Raw genomic sequence first — 22916 nt, 5'->3', positions numbered from 1 at the left:
CCATACGCACAGCTACATCAGTGCCATGTCTGGGAGGCGAGCAAGAGGTAAGGGTGGCAAAGGTGGCCGACCCTCAAGAGGTGGGCGTGGTGGGCGCGGTAGGGGACGTGGCTGGGATTTGCAGGCTACCCCTAGCACCCCACGTGTGGAGGACCAGTCAGGGAGACCCATGCCCCCCCCCCATGGTTGAGGAAAACGTGGCTGACACCATCGATGCTCAGCCCTTGTTGGACCCGTCCATTGTGGCACCTGACCTGGCACAGGCTGACTCCGAGACTGATTTCCAGGTCCACAAGTCTAGGCCACGGGTGGCCGTGCCAGTCAGTGTCACCAGGCCACGTGTATCAGGGGCAGCCATGTCATCTGCTGCCCCAAGTAGGCGGGGTGGGAAGGCTGCAGGGGCAGCTGCAGCTCCGTCCACCCCAGCTCTGACTCTCCCAGCCAGGACAGTGTTGGTCCCAGTCCGTCAGTCTGAGGTTCCCCCTGCCACTATCACACTCGAGCTAATGCCTGCAGGAAGTCAGATGGTCAGTGTGCCATTGCACACTACGACACAGTCCACCGGTGCTCCTGCCCCGAGTGGCCAGAGCGGCATATGCCACTCACAGTCCCCACCACCTTACAAGAGGAAGAGGAAGAGTGCACGTGCACTACAGGCTGATGCCCCAGACACGGCTACACAGTCCGGCACGCCGAGGAAGCCTAGCTTCAATGATGCCGAACTGAATCAACTTGTGCAGTATGTGTCCGATCATGACACCGAAATGTTGAGCACTCCAGGGTCTAGGATCACACCTGCTCGCCGTCAGGCACACTGGCAGGCCGTCGCGGACAGCATAAGTTCCCTTGGGTTTATGAGGCGCACAGCTAGCGAGTGCTACAAGCGATGGAATGACCTGAAGCGCAGGGCAAAGAGTAAGCTGGCCTCAAGTCATGCCGCAACTCTGGTGACTGGAGGTGGGTCTCCAGTAGAGGACATTGAGCTCACTCCACATGAGAATGTCGCTGGGACCTACGTCACAGAGGAGCAGATCCAAGGTGTGGGAGAACTTCCAGATTACGAGGCATTGTCCGGTGAGTGCACATGCATGTGTGTGTGATCCATGTGTACGTTGCATGTGGGAGGGGTCCAGGGTGGGTGCCAGGTCAGGGTGTGTGTGCCTGAGTGGTTTGGGTCACCCATGTGCTTCATCCAATGCATTTCCCCCCCCCCCCGGGATTTGGGTATTGCAGTGTCCCTTCTGGCCACAGCAGGCATTTGCCACTATATTGCGCCAGTTGACCTTGAAGTGGCAACATGCAACAACATTGTTCCGTATTTCACTGTGCACGTTCTGGCTGATGGTAGGAATACCCCCAGTTCTATTGCACATCACTCTGCCCTATTCTCACAAATATGACATGCCTATGGTACATGCCAACTGTGGGATGGCACTGCTAGCCAGCATGCATCTGATGTGTTGCCCTTCCATCTTGGTGTCATCAGTGTCTGACATTTACCTCCCCTTCCAACTCAGTGACAGTGCATGCATGTGAGGGACATAGTCATGTGGGACATGTGTCTATCAAGTACATTTCCTGTAGCTTGTCTGGCTTATTTGTGTGCCATGGTGCTAATGCCTGTTTCCATTTTCTGTCTTTCATGTTTTTTCAGAGGATGACGCACTTGATGCTGTTGAGGGTGAGGAGATGGTGCTCACCCAGGAGGGATCTCTGACACGTCCGAGCACGAGTGGGGGACGTGGTGTGTTGGTGGGTGAGAACCCACTCTTGCTGCAGGGCATTCTCTCCAGGGCTGTATATGGGTGCACCTCCCCAGAACTCTTTTCAAGTGTTGGATCGGATGAGACCCATGTGGATTCGCAGGTATGTGTTCATGGAAGGGATACTGTTCTGTCTGACCCACCTGCACCAGGGGTAGAGCCCACAATGGGGATGTCAGTGTTGGTAGGTGCGCCTGTGGTGGTTACGGATGCAGGGCCACACTCCGCAACATCTGATCCTGTTCCTGGGCCAGCAGATCAGAGGGGAAATGCAGTCCTGCAGCCTCAGGCAGTGCCGACACAGCGAGGCGCAGTTCGCCTTGCCCCAGACAGGTGTGGTGCCCGCCAACGCGGTGGCCGTCCGCCACCTGGCAATACCGTATGGGAGCAATCCATATATGGTATGGCCAACCAACAGGCAGCATCATCAGAAATGATTGCTCAAGCCATGGACAGGGTGGCCACTTCCATTGTCCCCCCAGAAAGGCAGAGGGAGCTACTAGAGCAGGCAACAGCCTCCATTTGCCAATCAGTAAGGGAGGACATGTTGGCGTCCAACAGGGACAGACAGGCGGCCCTGGACAATCTGAGGGAATCAATTTCTCTAGATGCCCAGGGACAGAGGGAAGCCCTGAGGAGGGAGGTCCAGCACCTCAGGCAGACTCTACTGGACCTTGAGGCTTCCACTGTCACCAGGACAGAACAGCTGCTGGAGCGCGTCACCCGTACGCTCTCGGCAGAGATGCAGGCAACTCGTGCGGAGGTCCGGGCAACACGTCGGGTGTGGCATGGGGATCTCCGCACCATATCCCTCCAGAACGAGGCCTTCAACACCCGCATGCTTGCTGCAATGGAGGACCACACCAGGGCTTTGCGTGGGCTGCCTCCCATAGCACCACCACCTCCTGTGGCAGCAGCAGAGGTCGAGGAGAGCGAATCCAGCAGTGATTCTCCCACAAATTAGTAGCCGTGCAGGCCATGAGCCCATGGAGGTGTTTTAATTTCGCAACATTCACCCAGGTGGCTGTTGGTGAGCATCCTGTCCTCGGACCTCCTGGGTGGCCTTCCCCATCCCCCTTGCCCCCACATGGCCATTTTTGATTTTTGCTTTTTGATTTTTGAGGTGCAGTGTGTTGCCTTGTGTGGCTCCCGTGGGCTTCCACTGTGTTCCATTTGGCACATGCAGGCTTGTCCTGAGTTTGGGTTAGATGCTTGGGTTTGTGAGACACACACCCCTCCTGCTTCCCGTTTCCATGGGCTTGCAAAGGGTGTGCCCAAGTGACAGTGAATTACACAGTGACGTTGGACTCCCATGAGCTATGTGGCCAGTCTGTAGTCAATACTGTGTATACATTCCTAGTGCATATTGTAGTAGTATTGTACACTGCATGGTGTATTGATGTGTGCTTGTTCTTCCATGTCTCCCTCCTAATTTGCAGGGTCAGTCCTCATGTCTTCACAAGCCCGTCTACTTTGGAGATGGAGTTCATATTGTTAGCAGTGCACTCGCAGATGTGGCTGGCACCAACACTGTACAGTAAGAGGTGGTCGATGTGCTGGCATCATCAGGTTGTAGGTCAACGTATCCTTTAGTATTTGGTCATGTTTGTTGTTATTTATACATGTATGTGGGCATACTGTGTGTGGGCAGTTTCCATTTGGGACACTGTACTCTGTGGCACTTGTGTAATGTTTGGGGTATGAATTTGTTTGCTCTCACATTGCATGACATGCCATGGTGGAGATGAGTGTGGGCCTGTTGGCAGGTGCACCTCACTGCTGGGGGGTGGGGGTGCAGGGGGACATGGATGGGTGCCTGGGGGGGAGGTGTTGGGTGACATGGCACTGTTGTCATGTACTATCTTTGATGGTGGTAGTGATATTGGCATCATTGAAGTGTGTCTTCTGATGACACAGCATTGGTGGTGTTTGTGTAGGTAGGGTGGCACACAATGGTACACTTCCAGTTGTACAGTCTCAGGCTGGTATGGTTGTGACAGGTGACTTTCCATTGAGGCATCATCTTTGTCAGAATGAGTCCTCATTGATTGTCAGCTGGTATGTGCCAGGGCTGTGCCCACTCCACAGGGGTGTGATTTTATGTGAAGTAATCAGCCACCAGCTGCGTGCGGGCTGCCTCCCCCCGTGCCCTTTCCCCTCCCATGCGCAGCGGGCGTGCATGTGGTTGGGGATGTGGGGGCACCACCATGTCCACGGCCAGGCCCCGGCGTGTTGCAACGTTGTGCAGGACACATGCTGCCACTATGATCCTGCACACTACTGGGGGAGCGTATAACAGCTGCCCGCCAGAACGGTCAAGGGAGCGAAAGCGTGACTTGAGCACTCCGAATGTGCGCTCCACTATGCCCCGGGTTGCAATGTGGGCTGTGTTGTATCTTACCTGGGGTGGCGTGGTGGGGTTCCGAATTGGCATCATCATGTGGGTGCTGAGAGGGTAGGCACTGTCCCCAGGGGAGGTGGTGATGGGTATCATTAGTGGGGTTGTGACATTACTCAGTATCTGACATGCATGCACGCGCAGTGGCCATTTATACTCACCGAGCAGCCATGTATCGCCATGCCGCCCAGCCTCTATGTCCCGGTTTAGGGTAGACATTCTGTAGATGAAGCTGTCATGGGTTGAGCCTGGATAGTTTGCATATACTGAGGTGATGATTCCCTTGGCATTGCATACTACCTGGACGTTGATGGAATGCCAGTGCTTGCGGTTTCTATAGATGTGCTCAGTTGCCCTGGGGGGACGTAGAGCCACCTGGGTGCAATCAATGGCGCCTAGCACTTTGGGGAATTGTGCCACCCTGTAGTATTCCTGTGCGACAGCCTGCCTTTCTGCAGGTGTTCTGGGCAGGTATATGTGCCTGCGGACTGATGGGCGTACAGTGATGATGGCCAAGACCCGGTGTAGGCAGCGTGACTGGGTGGCCTGTGACACTCCCCCCCACTATGGCACTTGTCCGCCTAAATGATCCAGTGGCCAAGAAGTGCAGTACATTGAGGACCTTCTCCAGGGGGCTAAGGGGCTTGGGAGCAAAGGGTGGGTGATGTGAGGTCATCCTCCCACTCACTGACCAGGTCGAGTATAATGTGAGGTGGAAACCTGTACCTCCCATACACCTGGTCATCAGGCATCCCAAAAAGGCTGGTTCTGGGTGTGAAAATTCTGGCCCGGACTATCCTCCTCCTCCTGCGATATTCCACGGCCACTGCTGCTAGGAACGGTATATTCATCCTGGCGTCTGAGCTTGTTTGTTGTTTGCGCGCACTTTTATGCTGTGCGGGTCAACGTACGCCTGCTTCCTGCTGGCGTACGTGCTTCCGGATTGGCCACGTTCGATTCCATGAATACGTGTTGTAGGCGAGCGTGTAGGACTTCCCGCGCACCCCTGAAATACACGCGCCCAGGCTAATCGCGTGTGGAACTTCTCGCGCACCCCTGTATTACACGCACACGCTCCCCCCAGGCCCGATCGCGTGTGGAAGCACCCGCGAGCCCCTGAAATACACGCGCCCAGGCCAATCGCGTGTGGAACTTCTCGCGCACCCCTGAATTACACGCACACGCTCCCCCCAGGCCCGATCGCGTGTGGAAGCACCCGCGAGCCCCTGAAATACACGCGCCCAGGCCTAACGCGTGTGTAACTTCTCGCGCACCCGTGAAATACACGCGCCCAGGCCAGTCGCGTGTGGAACTTCTCGCGCACCCCTGAATTACACGCACACGCTCCCCCAGGTCGCGTGTGTTGCTTCTCGCACTGGTACAGGGTTGGCGCAGCCTTTGCGATGGTTTTGCGATCTTGATGGCTTTTCCTTGCGCGAGGGCGTTCTTGGGGGCGTAACTGGCGCTGCTGCAGGGTCGCTGCGATACTCTGCGCCACGGCTTGTTTTGGAGGATTAATCCATGAATACGATGTGCGCTGAAATGGATTTTATCGCACGCGGCTGCCGCAGACATTCGCACGGGAACACTCTGCGCCAGCCGCGTGCGATACTTTTGACTGTATTTCCATGAATCGGCCTGTTAGTGTATAAATATGTTCTATGTGTGGTGTGACGTTTTTTGGAAAATCATCCAATCTATTCAGTCATTAAACCATACATGTTTTTCCATTTCATATGGTAGGTTTAAGAAAATGATCATTAGCCTCTTAAGTGTGTAGATGGCCAGATAAAGGACACCAACAAAATTATGAAAGAAGTTATCAAATGGCAATATAGATAACATTTTTATAATTTAAGAGGAATGTTTAAATAGTAGTTATTTTTCATATGCAGCGTTATTTTAATGCATATTCGTGGTTGTGGATGCAAACTGAACCTTGAATAAAAAAGCATAACATTCCTAATAAGTGAGCCTATTTTTGAAATAGTTGGGGTTATTTGTAGTCCATCGTGATAATAACTGTCCTTATCAGAAAAACGTTTTTTTAAAGAGAGTAAAAACAATGAGATGAATACAAAAAAAAAATAGAATTTTACAGCTAAAGTGAGATGTGGGGTAGCCTATTGGGGTCACATGTCAAGAGGTGCACTATGGCCCTGGCCAGTGAGCACAAAGGCCATTTTCACTGGCCAGTGCCAAAGGTCCTGGCTAGTGGACCTGAAAGACATGTACAGTGGGTCCAAAAGAAACATATTGGGGGAACATGTACAGTAGACATGGCTGAAGGCCCTGGCTAGTGGCTCGGTAATGTTTTAAAATAGACATTGGGCACATCCGAAGATCGTACCCACTGGCCAGGGCCAAAGTGGGCTCGAAAGACATGTACAGTGGCCAGGGCCATGTGGTCACCTAGTGGGTCCAAAAGAAACATACAAGACCACAGCGCTTTGCCTACAAACACTGCCTGGAGATTCGTAGATACCACCGCAAAAGAGCTGAGGGGACCAGTTTCCCAGTCCGGGTTGCTACCCTCTGGAATAAGCTCCCCCTCCATCTGTGGACTGAACCTTCTTACCAGACATTCAAAAAGAAATTTAAATTCCACCTTTTCATCTAACAGCTATTTTACTATCATTTTTCCTGTTTCTGTGACTAGTGCCTAGAAGTTCCCAGGCTACATGCGCTGCTTTAAATGCATTCATAAATAAACAAGTACAGTATACATGGCTGAAAGCCCTGGCTAGTGGGCCAGAAAGACATGTACAGTGGCCACAACAGCATGGATACCAAGTGGGGCCAAAAGAAACATATTGGGGGAACACAGCCAAAGGCCATGGCTAGTGGTTCGGTAGTGTTTTAAAATATAAAGTGGGCACGGCCAAAGGCCCCAACTAGTGGACCAAAGTGTATAGTGGGTCCAAAAGAAACGTATTGGGGGAATATGTACAGTGGTCATGGCAGAAGGCCATGGCCACTCATCATGGTCGAAATTCATTGCTGAAGGCCATGGCTAGTGGGCCCAAAAGACATGTATAGTGGCCTGGCCACTTAGTGGGTCCAAAAGAAACATATATGGGTAACAGGTACAGTGAACATGACCGAAGGTCATGGCTAGTGGCCCAGTAGAGTTTTAAAATATACAGTGGGCAATGCCGAAGGCTGTGCTCACTGACCAGGGCTGAAGACCATGCCTAGTGTACCCAGAAGACATGTATAGTGGCCACAGCTGCATGACCATCTAGTGGAGCCAAAATAAATATATTGGGGGAACACAGCCCAAAGCCACTGTGCTTCCTGAAGAAAATCTTTTTCTCTTGAGCAATTGCGCTTTGCTCTCATAAACTCTCCAAACTGTATGATTATGATGGATTGTGGGTGAAAGCTCTCTGCATGTAATATGCTATTCACATTGGTGGGCTTACGATATAAATAGCTAACCAATTTACCCGCCATTATTTCAAAGCATACATCTAAAAACTCCAACTTTTGTGAATAAATTGTAACAGTTAGTTGTAGGTTCAGATCATTGCTGTTGAGTACAGAGACATAGGGCCTCATTACGGGTCCGGAAGTAACCATGCCGGTGCCAACGGTGGGGCCTGACTTCCCGGTGGCCTGGAAAGTCAGGCAGCGGTAAAATGTAAATCCCCATTCCCATAGAGTTCCATAGGACTCTATTAGGTAGGGGGCTGGCCAACTGGTAAAGGCCCAGGGACCTTTTAACTCGTTACCAGCTGCCTCCCAAATCAGGAGTTATGCTTCCCCCACCACCACGGAGGCTATAGCTAAGAACACCCCCACCATATAATCTGAAGTAACAACGCTTTTAAAAAAAAAAATGTAAAATGGTGCAGCATAATTACAAAAGAAAATGGCCACAACGGAAGAAAGGAAAAGGGGACTACTGCTAGCCCCTTTTCAATTCACAGACAGCCTTTTGAGCAGGGTTAGCTGGTGGAAAATGTGGCAGTGTGAAGCATAAGTGCCAGTGGGAGAGTTGGGATGGCAGCCAGTGGCATTGGTGAGCATGGAGTGAAGTTTGATATGTGAGGTTTGGAGCACTGAAGGGGGAAGGTGAGCAGGGGTACAAATAGTGGCAATCAGTAGAGAAAAGGGGGCTGGAAAGTTGGACCAAAATCATGACGCAAGGATAGATTTCCGAGACTCTTGATTTGCTGGAATGTTGCATGTCGACAGACACAGTGTGCATATTGATACTTGTAACATCATCTTCTTGTAAAACGTAAGCACTCCCAACCTTTGCATGGTATCAGGTAATATTATCCCCATACATATGGTCGCCGTAAATAATATTGCCGGGAAAAGGTCGCAGCGATATTATATGGGTGACCATATATATGGGGACAGGGTCAAAAACATTTTTATTAAAAAAAAGTTTGGGAGTTGCAGGGGTGTCCCCCGCATGTTCCATGCAATAATGTCGCCACAAAAAACAGCCATTTTTCGGCTATATTTTTGCATGGTGAGATTTTTGTGGCGACATTATTACATGGAACCCTTTTCATACTTCAAGCTGTAATGTCTCATGTCTATGTTCATGATTGGTAAGGCATTTGCCTGTCCTCCATTTGTGTTTGATAAATCCAACTGCTGTTGGTCACGTGTGTGGGCGGGGTTACCACCAAGGGAAGCCAGTTGAAAGAAGAATAAAGATGAGTGTACACCCTCATGCTTCATCTCTGTATTTATTGCACAGCCTTCATGGAGTATCTGTTCTTATATTTAACAATGGCAACAAGGTTTCAAGCACCTACTCATGCCGTGATGTAAGCAGCATTACGTCCTGCAATCACCCTCTTCGCCGCTCAGGCCTGAGACACCCACCCACGTCTGCACGCTTTCTTTCCACCCACCTGCCTGCTCCAGTTATGCCCTGAAAGCCTGCTCTTTGTGCAGGAACCAGACATTATTCATTGTGTTTCAGGGAGCTGCGCGCTCCATCTCCAGAATGAGCGTTAGAAATCACATGTTTGCATCCTGCAGCACGTCTTTATTGCGAGGCCTGCCAGGCCCAGCCCTGACAGTGCATTTTGGCACCATAGCAAGCCCAGCAGCCTGTGTACAAACAGATTTGGGGACCAGCAACACTGCAATTAAGGAGGTAAGAGTGTGCACACAATGCTAACTTGCCTGCATTATCTAGAAACATAATTTGCATTATCAACAGTGAAGAAAAGCCCAAAGTTCCCTTCCATAGGCTTTCAACATGTCAGTTGAAGGAGTTAGCAGCACCTCGGCTCAGACTCCATCGTGCCCTCCACCCAAGACACCCTCTAGGGAAGAAGGGACTCATAATTTGCTGCAATTACAGGCAGTCCCACCTTTTGACATTACGGATACCAGCAGCCTGGCTCAAAGACCTCAACATCTACATTGCTGCCACTGGTGTTCGAGAGAAACGTCGCCTCAGATGCATATTGATGCATTCACTAGGTCCAGTTGTACGGGACATTGTGTTTGAAATGCCTCAAACTGCCACTGACAGGTTCCAGGACATTGTTGATGCTCTGAACAATTACTTTGCTCCCCTGAGAAACGTGGACTACGAGCACCATATATTTCACACCTCCACTCCGGAGAAAGACGAAACCCTAGATAATTTCATCATGCAATTGCACAAAAGAGTTAAATATTCCTCAGTTGAGTAATGCTCAAAATCAGAAGCACTAAAATCCTGAACAATTGCTGGCTGTGCATCAGCTGCATTCCACAAGAAGTTATTACAAAAGACCAGATCTCTGAAAGCAATATTGCACTCTGCCTGGGCAGACATGGCACTCTCCTTACAAACGTAATCTCTGGGTAACATTAAAATCACTCAAGGTGCACCAACAGCACCAATCTGTCAAATGAGGTTGACTGAAAAGACATTAAAAAATGATCAAAGGAAGTGTTATACTTGCAGATATAATTTCCTGCATGTGGGCCCCTGTCCAGCCATAGGCCACACTTGTGATGGATGTGGTGGTAAAACTCACTTCGTCAGTATGCAAAAATGTCAAGTATCTTCAGGGATCTGCCAGTCAAACGGAACAAAGTCAAAAGATGGAAGGGCCCCATCACAGACAATGGAGATCTCCTACTAACAGACGAAACCGTTCATCGAGCAGAGGATCCCCGCATGGAGCCAGGCAACAGCGAGACAGAAAGTATGAAACCCACAGAATGCTCACGCTGGCAGACACAAAACGGAGGTTAACCCGTCATGAGGTGAGATACATAGAAGTCTCACCAAGACGCCACAGTGAATCTGATTAATTATCCTCTAGCAGAGACCACAAGAGGGAGTATGTGCACACGATGGGAAATAAAACAGCTACCAAATATAGCCCAAAACTACTATTACAAGTGATACAATGTGGTCAATGAAGAAACATATCAAGGACTACAAAACTAGAGAACTGAAACCAGCTGACATCGACATCTATCCCTAAGGAGCAAACACACCCATGGAATGCAAAGGCATGTGCAAAGCCACATGCACCTACAAAGACAAGATGGCAACATTGAACATATATGTGGTTAAAGGTGAAGTATCGGGCAGTAGCATCCTCATTTTTAAATCAGTCATACAAATGGGTCTGGTACACATAATGTATCAAATCATGACAGCGTACACAACAAGCCTGAAAGACATGATAATCAAAATGTTCCCAACACTATTTGATGGTTTAGGAAGGCTCAAAGGAAAACAAGTTAAACTGTACATCAACCCAGACATCAAGCTGGTGGTACAACACTACTGAGGGATACCCTAAATATTTCAAAGCAAGTAAAAGATGAAATCTAATCACTCCTACTCAAGATATCATTGAACACGCAACAGGACCCACACACCCGGGGTCTCCCCCATTGTGCCAGTTCCCAAGAAAGAAAATGATGGACGTAGTCACATATGTGTGGATATGAGGGCACCAAACATGGCAATTGAAAAAGAAAGACACGTATCCCTGAGAATGACCATCCACTTAAACTGCACCCTGAATCCCAATGTATGACTACATTTTCCACACATTTAGAACTCTTTCGTTACAAACAACTCAGCTTCAGAGTGTCTTCGGCCGCTGAAATCTTCCAGAAGGAAATGCACGTAATAATCAAACACATCCTGCAATGTCTAAATGACAGGGACAACATATTAGTATTTGGAGTGATACAAGCAGCACATGATGGTGCACTACGTCGGGTGTGCATGGCACTAGAGGAGGCCAATCTGACCTTGAATGCAGTGAAATGTGAACTCAGTAAGTCCACGCTCAAATTCTTTGGACACAAATTGCATGCCACCTACGCAACTTACATTCGCAGTGTTTCCCATCTCTTTTTAGCTGGTACTGATGTCGGCAATGGCATCTGTAGTGGTCTTCGTTGATCTGCAAGCACTCCTGCTCACAACCACCATTATTAATAGCACAAGAATTGACAGCTAGAGAATAAAAAAAAAGAAATAATTGTTGTATGTTTTTAAAGAATTCAGAAGTCAATGTTATATAACCAGATGTTTTTTGAGGAGCGTGGAAGTCAATATTCATGTAGCTATAACAATCAAAAAGCAATTCTACATACAACCATGAAAAACAAGACAGCCTTTGTATACCTCATACCTTCAACATTTCAGACTTGCCTTGGAATTACATTTTGCATTTAACCCCCTAAGTGCTAGAGGTGTATACGTTTGTCCGAATTTCCATAGGAAATCATTACAATCCTGTGCAGTTGCACACTTATACCATCACGTTTGTTTCATCCTTCTCTTAAAGAGAGGGCATTACTCAGGCAGTTCGTCTAGTAGACTCCAAATGTGAACATTATTAGGGGAATACAACCCTGGAAGTGTCATGGCCTGAAAAAAGGATTCCAGCAACCGCAAAAGGAAATATTAAATTGAATATTTGCACTGCACTGCATACACCTCCAAGGTGCTAGGGTACCATGGAAAAGGGGAACTACTCACAAATGGGGGGGGGGGCGGGGAGGAGGGTCAAATCCTGACAGCCTTGCTGAAGTCAACTGAAAACAAGGTCTGCCAGGAGAAAACCAGAGGGACTGTAGAAACAGCAGGTGAATACCTGCAAGACAGGACCACCAGTGGAAAGGTCACAATTCAGAGAAGAACACATTGTATTGAATGATAATGAATGTGCATGTTTGGGCAATACTTATACCTCCACGAGAAGGCTCGGACTGGCCTATAGGTCAATAGGGCAATGTCTGAATCAAAAATACAACATGCTGGTGTGGGCCAGTTTTTTGTTCAAAGTAGGACACTTCTTTGGCCTACATTGACCAGTTTGATGAGTTACGTCACTATGCAGTTAGCAGTTTCGACCAGTGTTGCTGAATATATATTCTTTAAAATGCACAATGTGCATTAGATGTTATCAAAAAACAGTCTGTCATGAAAGAAATGAATTGCCATTTACAACTGTGGGACACTTTTTGATTGGTGCCCGAGACAATTGTATGCCCCCGTCCGACCCCCTCTCTGAGTCATACCAATAAAGTGTTGTTCAATTTTATTGAAAAACAAATACACATTCATGGAGGCTTGAAGGAAAGTGCTCTAGGAGCAGCTGGTTAACATGGACAGAGTGCAGCCATCCGAGCATGGCCTCCATCTTGTTATGGATGTAAAAAGTCAAGGTGGAAAACAAGCGGAGTTGCCCGTCAGAGGCATGGGGTTTACATTCATAGGTAACTAACAGGGATGGGACAAATTATAAAGCTCTTTACGTTATGAACGACCAATTATTGTGTGGATTCCAATAAATTCCATTGCCACAACTACTCAAAGTGAAAATTCCCCACAGTATCGCCACAGTGAAAGAAGAAAGTCTTTTTTTCATTGCAGTGACATCACACGCAAACGCAGCTATCTTCCTCTGGTGCCTAAACAAGCTCTCGCTGGGTCCCTCCTCACCCTGCTCTTGTCGTGAACGAAGTGATCCTGCTCGAAGAGGAAAGGACCATACCTTTTCTATAAAACGGTTGAAACATTTGACAAACACCAATCTGCAACATCAAATAGCACATGGGTGGCTATCGACCAAGGCGAAATATTCCAGCTGGTGGTCAGACTCGTACAATAGACAACTCAAACTTTTCTCTTGTTGAAAATTCTCAGTGGAATATTTCCCCACAGTTGATAGTCAACCATGTACAATTCTTTTTAAGCGTGTCATTGGGGGGAGGGAGAGCCAGGATTTCCGATCACAATGAATGGGGTGGGAAAGGTGCTAAAGCCACAGGATCAGAAGCAAATCGATCAGAGATCACATTACCAAGGCGCTTTGGTGAAAAGGGCTTTGGTGCTAAGGGCTGCTGTCTGTGGCTGCTGGAGACGCTGTTCTATTTCACTCTGCATTTCGTGTGTTTTTCCCCAGCTGGAACCACGGAAGAAATCCCAGGAAAATTTCTAAGTCCCCAACTCCTCCTCCTTTACCCATAAACCAATATACTGCATGGACACGCGCTTTTGCGCGCGCGCTTTGGTGAAAAGGGCTTTGGTGCTAAGGGCTGCTGTCTGTGGCTGTCCGTGGATGACCGGGGTTGGAGGGTGTGTCAAAAGAAATTTGTGGTTGTTGGCGCGCTTTGTGAAGCACGAAAAATTCTGTTTGCTGTGCGCGCTCGGGTGCGGTGCGGTGCTTCCTGTGATCCAATTTTCCTTGAATATCGTTAAATCTCTGGGTAATATGCATATGCACATGATGCAGTAAAACTTAAAACGTTGCTAATTAAGCGGTACCTTTTTTTTTTTTTAAATTGTGGCTTAATCTTATAGGTGCAACACCATTGTGCTATTTTCCACTGTATTCAGTTTTATCCTTCCTTTCTTTCCCATTGTGATTTTCTGATTTAGTTAAAGTTTTTTTTCCCCCTTTTTTCTGTGTTTCTGACCTTCTGTATGTTTTAATAGTTATTTATTTAATAAATCATCACAGATATCTTATTCTGAAGAGATAAAGAAGAGGGGCAAAGTTATAGGCTGGGATTCAAGGGGAATTTGAGAGGAAGAAAAGAAGAATTAAAAATAAAAAAAAAATAAAAAAAATAAATTACATACTAATGGCCTCAGGCATTTACACCCTGAAGTCAGGTATGCCGGATAATCATCCAGTTAATGTGGAAAAAACAAGATTGATATCACAGTCCCCGAAAACTAAAGTAGGAGGATTACAGAGAAAGAAAGCACGATCTATCTCTTTAACCTCTGACATACGGCAATTTTGCACGATTGATCCATCAATTTGTGACTTGAGGGATCAATTTTCAATAGTGCCGCCAAACTCTGTGCCATACGGCATTGCTCAGAACCCACTCAGTGAACCAGACAATTGTCCCCCACAAACCGATACTATACAAGCTCAATCGACAATAGGTCAAATCACAGTGTTAGCCCAAATGTGCTCGGGAACAATTTCCTTAACAAATCAGGAATTGCAACACTCAATGTTTATTGCTACTAGTACCCAAGAAGTGCTGCTGACAGGAACTCCCGATGTGTCATCAGTAGTGCTGGGTAAAGAGACCTCAGACCTGACTCTTCTCGTTGCATGCAGTAACAATGAGCCGTCTAGCCACCAACAAACAACTCTAACTGAATCCACTGTACCTTCGACACAACCTCTACCACTTTGCACAGTCCTCGCCCAACAAAAACTGCGAGCTGCCCATGAGGCAATGATCGCAACAGGTGAAATAGAGGAGGACATGATTAGTTTCATAGGCTCCTCAAACACCACCTGTACTGATCCGAGTGAGGTTTTGTATATATGTTACAACACAGGTGACTTAAGCCAGTTGGAACAGGACAAAACAGTTATTTCTCAAAAGAGAATGTCTTCGCCTAACGTGACGGCAAGACATGCGGAATCCGTAGTGGGTGAATTGAGAACCCCGATTAATGAACTATTTAAGTCTCCAGCCATGTTTGACAAATCTCAAGGTGATTCACCTAACAACTCAGTATCCTTCATTGCTCCGACTCCAAGAGGTTCAAGACTTGACGTACAGCCCTCAGATAATAATTTCTTCATCAACGGGTTGAGATCTGGTCGTCCATCCTTTCCAGAAGCCCCAGCTCTCAATAACACACTGAGTGCCATGAACACCGCCCTGCTAACAATAGCAAGGCTTTATGAAGTCTTGGAGAGTAAGATGAACGTGCAGACCCAAATATTACAACAATTGCTTGATAAAGAATCAAATAGTGTGGGTCTGGCACAGACGAGAGAAAGAGATTTAAATTTGAATTCATTGAGACCAAAATCATCAGCAGCATGTAGCACTGCCTCGCAAACAGAACGACCCCATGTTTGTCAAAGATCGACACAATGTGAACAAGAGCTGCTGGAAATTCCAAGAACAGAAGGGTCATCTGTTATCTTAAATAATGTTGTGGCTAGCCCAAAACCAACTCCAAATCTGGAACCTGTTACTATAAACGAGACACCTTCAGTAGTGATTTGTTTGGATATATCTCAGGAAGTGGGCGCCAAGGGAAGTTCAAAAAATCCAGCTTCAATTCGAACTTCAAGAAATGCCAATGAGATGGGGGGGCCACCTCAGGAGCCCTTAGTAGATGAGTCTCAGTTTGATAAAGATCCATCTATTGTCCAGCTTCTCTTCAGCAAGGTGACTAACCCATTTTCCCTGATGGGCAAGACAGGTCCTAAATTGCAGGAAAAAAGGAAATAAAACAGGTATGTTAAATAAACGTAAAATTTCGAAGCCTCCTCCATCAAAGAAAGCATGTGTCAAGCTAACTGCTCCCACAATGGCTCAGTGCTCGACTCTTACAGTAACTCAATCGAATCAACCTATGGTCACATCAATTGCATCTGCAGCAAAACAACCACTGGCTCTAGCTGCTCCACAACTGAGCCAGTCTTTTGTTAAATTGATTCCATCTACTACAGTACAACCATCGACCATGGTTGTAACTCAACCAACCTCGGCTGTAGTTGTACAGAATCCTACGATGACATGCCCCCAAGAACACGAACCCCTGACTAAACTAGTGGCGCTTTTGTCAGATACAACTCTTCAAAACATCATAACAGAGACTCAAAAAGTCCGGAGTGATGATGTCACTCAGTCTAATCTTCCTCCTGAAGAAATACGACAAGAGATCTCTAGAATAGTAGCTCTGCACTTTGCGCAAATTGCAACATCTTCTGTTATAAATGCTTAGGCCCCCACTCACCCCAAATTGACTGATGATATAAATCTGCCTTGGACTGCTCAAACTCGAAACAATTTTACATCTTGCCCTACCTTGGAAGAGATGCAACGTGATGGTAAAAAAGTTCCTTCACAGCACATGGCGGCGTTGGTGGTACCCTCTAACCTGGCCCAACAAGACACTTCCATTCAAACCATGAATCTGAAAGGACAAGATACCGTGGTGGGGCAAACTCCCGACCGTCAGGAATTGCGGGAGGAAATTAGAGCTGCATTAGTACAGTATTTGCACCATTCTCCAGATCCTTTGGGTCATACCTTACTGACTCAGCAGACATTGAACAAGATGCCAGACGTATCACAGCTGTTAAAAGGACCGATGACTGAACGAAATGGGTCAACATTCGTAAGGCCTTCTTCTCAAACCTTTAAAACATCTGATGCCTCGGAATTCTTAGGATTCAATAAACAAGTGCCTGAATTTGAGACTTCAGGAAAAATGGACTGTAGTAAGCAAAACCCTGTTTATAGCGCATACTCCCATTGCCATCGGCTGATAGTATTATGTCGCCCCCAACCATTTCCTAAGTATGATCTAAATCGCAGGAGTATTCTAAACATCTGTGCCGAGGTGTCCTCCCTTCAAGATTTATCGAGCACGGACATTGACCTGGTGGAATTCATTTCTCATAATGATCTATCCAGGGTTAGAATATTCATGCGATCGGGAATCACCCTAAATGCCATTTGGTAAGCTAGATCGGAATTTTATGCCTTAGGATTTCTCATTTCACAAGTTTTGGCTTAAAAAAAGCCAGCCGAAGTAACCTCATTATCAGAGAATTACTCTAACACTCTGGAGTTTCCACAGGCAAATGCCAATGCTAATGCGATCATAAGCAGGGGCGTGGATTCTCAAAGGCGAAATTCATAACAATCCAGGTCAGATAAAGACATTTCGTTGATATCATGGAATACACGTGGACATAGGCATTTTCTAAACACATCTAACAGAGAACTGAATGCCTACGATATTGTTGTCTTGCAGGAGACCTGGCTTGTTGAGGAACCTATTTGGGATACACACTACATCTCCATGGTTCCTGCAATAAAAAACATGTTTGGTCGACCTATGGCGGGTCTTTTGATCGCAGTAAAGAAATCCTTACACTTGCGCATTATTCCCTGCAAAACCTCCTCCCCCTACATTCAAGTTGTAAAATTATCAAGGTCAATTGACACAACTGTGATAATTAATATATACTGGGGAAAACAACATCTATCAGCAGAATAAATCTTTGCACATATTACTGATGCACTTGACTCATTGACCATGGATATAACCATCAAATATATACTTCTCCTAGGTGATCTAAACTTGCACCTCCTTCCATCTAAGCCCGGGAATCATTTATCCCATGAGTCCCATTGGTTACAACTAATGAAAGAGAGGAACCTCATGATGCTAAATGGTATCATAGATGGAGACATACCACCCAAGGCAACATGGCATAGAGAGCTACTGCGAGCACACTTGGACTATATATATGCCAACCACGCTCTCATGGATGCCTCAACATCTCTGGAGATATGCGAAAATGACATCAGTGATCACAATCAACTGCGTCTAATCTGGAAGTGGGCTCAATGGTCTGATCCTCCAGAATTAAACATTAAAAAAAACTTGCAACTTGTTGAGATCAGTCAAGCTGGGAACCGTGTTCGATGGTCGGATCATAAACTCATGCTATTTGGCAAAGCCCTGGAAAATGAGTTTGGGCCGTATCATAATAATGAAGGAGGATGTTACATCCATTCTATGCAAATGTTTGGTACTAGGGGGAACGGTGGACGCTGTCATGTTGTCAAGCATCTCCATGCGTTTGACTTGGAGCTTAAAATAAGGAAGGCCCAATTACGCAACGATATCCGACATCTATCACTCGACCTGACACCCAATAACATCAATTTGATAAAAAATCTAAAACAAACGTACAAGAACTGGTGCAGGTCACGGAGGTCATTGCGATACCAGAGAGACGGAGAAAAAATGTTGTCTCAATGCCTTACTAAGACAACCGCTGGCATATGGTCTCTCCTTAATGAGGCGGTCGGTACGCTGCAAAGCGCCTTCCAAATTAACCCAATCCCTGAAAAAATCTGGAATGACTATTATGCTGGCCTCTACCGTTCTCCCCTTTTGCAAATTGAAATTGATTGGACTCTCATAAGAGCGAATTCTAAACTGCATTTTGATACAGATGACATCATACATTGTATTTCCAAACTTAGCAGATCTCGCGCAGCCGGACCAGATGGCATCAGTAATTTAATGATGAAACAAAATCCAACAAGATGGGCGGCAATATTGAACCACATCTTCCAACATGTATTTCAGACTGGTAAAATCCCTGAATCGTGGAGAAAATCTATAATAGTTCCTGTCTATAAGAAAGGCTCGAGGGGCGATCCTAGATCATACCGACCGATCGCCCTGTTAGACTGCCCTGGTAAAATCTTTGCGCGCATCGTGTTAGTAGCATTCAACTCTTGGTTAACAGTAAACTCCTTTAAGGATGAGTTCCAAACAGGCTTTGTAGCCGGCCTTGGTACTTCTATAAACCTAATTACGTTGAATTCTTTGATAGACGCGCATAAGCAAAGGAAGCAGCCCATCTTTGTTGCTTTTATAGATTTCCGCACGGCATTTGATGGTGTTCCTCGTGAACTATTGTTCAAAAAACTTCTGGCAAAGGGCTGTCCTTGGCCCATCCTGCGATGGATAATTCAGCTTCATTCCAACACAACCATTCAGGTTCGACTTCGCAGGGATGGACTTCTATCCGGTCACATTCAAACAGACCGGGGTCTAAAACAGGGCTGTATCTTGGCCTCGGCAGTTTTTAACTTTTTCATCTCGGATATAGGTATTGTATTTAAGGGTATAAGAACTGATGCCCCTCGACTTAAGGGAACGCCTATAAACTATCTGCTTCATGCAGATGATATGGTTCTTATGTCTAAGACCCCTCAGGGACTCAAAAGTATGTTGAAAGCTCTTGAGGGCTATGCTCATTCCAACTGCATAGCCATCAACACTTCCAAAACACAAATTATTCAATTTGGGAACCCTAGACAAAGATGTAGAACCTACACATGGATACTACAGAACAGCTCCTTAAGCATTGTCTCAACGTATACCTATCTAGGTGTTTTAATAACTAACCATCCGACTGATTTACCTTTTGAGGAAGCCAAGAGAATAAAACTTCATAATGCAATTTCTCAAGCAAGAATCATCAGTGCAAAATTTTGTACATTTTAGATATTTCCAATCATAACTTATTATAAACAGAAAACATCACCTATACTATTATACGGGACAGAAACCAAATATTGGCGACCATATACCTATTGGGCCAAGATGGAAGGAGCATTTTGGAGGAAAATGTTGCATCTACCCAATTCGGAACCTCTACCTCTAATTCGGTATGAATTGGGATTAATATCACTTCATGCCAGATATAAGTGGCTCTGGTGCTCGTTGTATCGCAAACTTATAATGGGTTATTTAGAAAATGGCCTACCTCGAATTATGGCCGACTACGCTGCACAGGAAACCCATGATGTATTTATAAGACTCTGGAGGCAAAGAGTGTTGAAATTGCTTGATGATGCTAACATATCCATCCAATTGCTAATTGATAATCCCTGTAAGGCTAAAGAAAACATGTGGCGGTACGATTGGATTCTCACTATTGCCCAGTGTGCACAATATAAAAAATTTCAGGAGAACCCATTCGAGCCAAAAAGATTTGGCCAAACTGCTCGGTACTTACTGATCTCCCCAAGCCTTCAGTACCGCCAGGCTTTCATGCGCTTTAGACTAGGACTGTGCTCTACAGCTGACCTTCTTTATAAGCGCAAAATTCTATCAAAGGAAGAAAACAAATGTAGGTTCTGTCATCATACGTTGGAGACTGTGCGCCATTTACTGGTTCATTGTGACCACTGGACAGAATTAAGAGCGAAACTGTTCAAACCCTTCTTTGAAGGGCATGTCAACGTAACCTATGACCAATTATGGTCTACACTGTTTCACACGAATAAGAAAGCGATACAGTATGCGATTGTTAATTTTTTGAAAATCATGAAGATTTGAATATTGGGAAAAATTTGTGTTAGAAATGGGGAAAGGAAAAAAAAATGAATTATATGTATTGTGTTTTTTTTCTGAAAAATCTGACTGCTTACAGTGGTTTTAACTTAATTTTTAATTTAAACTTGTTTTGTCTGTAACAAGGATTCAAATGAAATGTTGAAAGGTTGGAAAAATGTATTTTTCCTTGCCAAAACAACAATAAAAAAAAAAAAAAAGATGTGTACTTCTGTTGTGCTTGATCCCAGTTGTCTTGGATGGAATGCACCAGGAGGACATGGCATTCTTTTTTGTCTGGCGCAGCCGACAATGCAAGACTGATGAAGAACTGACCGGCATAGATTATTCAATGAACTTGAAATGTTGTACATGACTCATAGCTTCCCAGAGTTCAAAGCCCTACTTTGAAAAGAAAAGGTATTTAGTGAAGGCTCATTGGAGACTTTATTCAGCCATATGTACACATTATTCAAGTAGGAGGACATTCCACTATCAAGTCATGTCTCAAGGACTTCACAATCAGTATCATTCCACTACATCCTCACTGTCTGAACTACTTAGTAACCACTCGGCTTCCTGTGCATCAGTGAATGCTACTCTTCCAACATCGCCTTGCTTTGGCTCTGCTGTATGATTCCTTGACTGCTTATGGACTTCTTTAGGGCAAAGAAGCAGCTCAGCAGCACACTCCACATTTGGAGCACCCAACAGTACTCCTGGAGATTCAATTTCTGAAACCCATGAGAACAGTTGTGTCACACATTAGTGGTGCTCTGTGCTTCTTTTACATGGTGATTCTGAAAGCAACCAATGATCTGCCACCCAGGAGTAATTTCCCACCCCTTTATAACTAGCCACAAGTGTGAAGTTACAATGAGCCTGCACAGATGTTACAGCGGGTACCCACTCAATCACTGCAAATGATTACCGAACGCTGGATTTGCACAGGTAGCACCATCTTTTCTGTGTGATACCAGGGTATTGTGTTGCTGTGCAATTGACACAAAAATGGGACCTCAGGCAACACCATACCAACTCTGCTAGAGTCCTCATAAGAAAAATAGTATTTTTGCCTAACATTGTACAAAAGAGATAAAGGGGCTGAGGACAAGCAGAACATTGGCATTGGGTTTGTGGTCTTGCCAAGCGGCGGTCAATTTAATAATTGCTCCATTCATGTGGGATAGGTGAGCAATATATTAATCTGCATAGGGTTTCTGTCAAACATTCCTATACTTTCTATTGAACTCTCTCTAGAACATACAGTAAGTAATTTCCTGTGGCCTGTTGTCATAGTGCACAGAGATCTGGGGGTCTACGACCATTACTACTTTTTATCCTAAGGGCTGGTGTTTATGGAATCAATGTCATTCAGAGTTCTGAGGAAGAGACTGCCACAGTTGGCAAAGCACATGCACGGGGTAGTTGGCAGGAATGAGGCAGGGGTTACAATGGTGCTTTGTGCTGGGACTTGATACCCATATCACATTTCTTGAGAATCCGCTGTACGGCTTGCTGAGTTGGAGCCCACCGCATTGGTCCTGCGACTAGGAAGCATTAGTGTCAGCCTACCATATTCAAGTACCTTGGCATCAGGCTCTGTATTTGGACAGAAGAGAAAATGTACGATTGGATTGATGATGGTAATTTGACGGTAACAGAATGCCGGGCCATCCAGTTATTGAATCAGGTTGTCTGGATTCACTGAAAAGATATGTCCCTATTTTCATGAAACGTAGGTAGCCAGACAGAGTGTGGGGAGAGAGACCCACAAGGATAAAAGCCACAATGTGGAAGTAGAGCAGGGTTAAAAAGATGTCTTCATGAAGAACCAAGCCAAGTTGATCTGATACAAAACAAACCTTGACGAAGGCCCAATCTATCAAAAGAACAGAGATTAGCCAAAAATCAAAGTTGTGTCATGTAAAATGTACTGAAGACTAGCAGGGATTTTTTAATAATAAATGTTAGTTTTCTTTGCCCCGCATCTTGTTGATCAAGTTGGTGGTCTGGCCGGTTAATTTTACTTACAATGTTCTATGAAAAGTTGCCAGTCCCAAAACTGTTTTTCTTCCACTAAATGGCCCATTGTTCTTCCTAGCTGAGTATCAGAGAAGCCTGATTTCTTTTCTCCTGCACACAGAGAACTGTATCATCCTGCCAGCTTCTAAAACCTCAGGCTTTCATCCTTCTGCTAATCCATTTGTCACTGTACTCCTCAACACATCCCAAGGCCTACAAACTGGAGGTTTTCTTGAATAGCGACCTTAAACCCGAGCAGTTTATCACCTCCATGGACATTGCAGCAAGGGTCACTGTAAAAAACAACTGCACGATCTTCCCGGACCTCACCATTAGCTTCACTAGAACCCTAGCGTGCCTCAGCAAA

General features: G+C 46.0%; 1 protein-coding gene across 6 annotated transcripts in view; it reads right to left on the bottom strand.

The window, feature by feature from the left end:
- The window catches only part of LOC138491794 (multiple epidermal growth factor-like domains protein 6), a 1495213-nt gene that overhangs the window by 628093 nt on the left and 844204 nt on the right, over positions 1-22916 (bottom strand). For all 6 annotated transcript variants that reach the window (XM_069618507.1, XM_069618508.1, XM_069618505.1 and 3 more), the window contains exon 7: positions 11486-11611. In XM_069618507.1, coding sequence (XP_069474608.1) covers positions 11486-11611 — 126 coding nt within the window. The remainder of the gene's footprint in view (positions 1-11485; positions 11612-22916) is intronic.

This window comes from Ambystoma mexicanum, chromosome 10 (genome assembly GCF_040938575.1).
Source record: "Ambystoma mexicanum isolate Mex_15411 chromosome 10, UKY_AmexF1_1, whole genome shotgun sequence".
In the NCBI taxonomy this organism is placed as follows: domain Eukaryota; kingdom Metazoa; phylum Chordata; class Amphibia; order Caudata; family Ambystomatidae; genus Ambystoma; species Ambystoma mexicanum.
The sequence above is the reverse complement of the archived record's forward strand: the minus strand, read 5'-3'. Positions and strand labels throughout refer to the sequence as shown.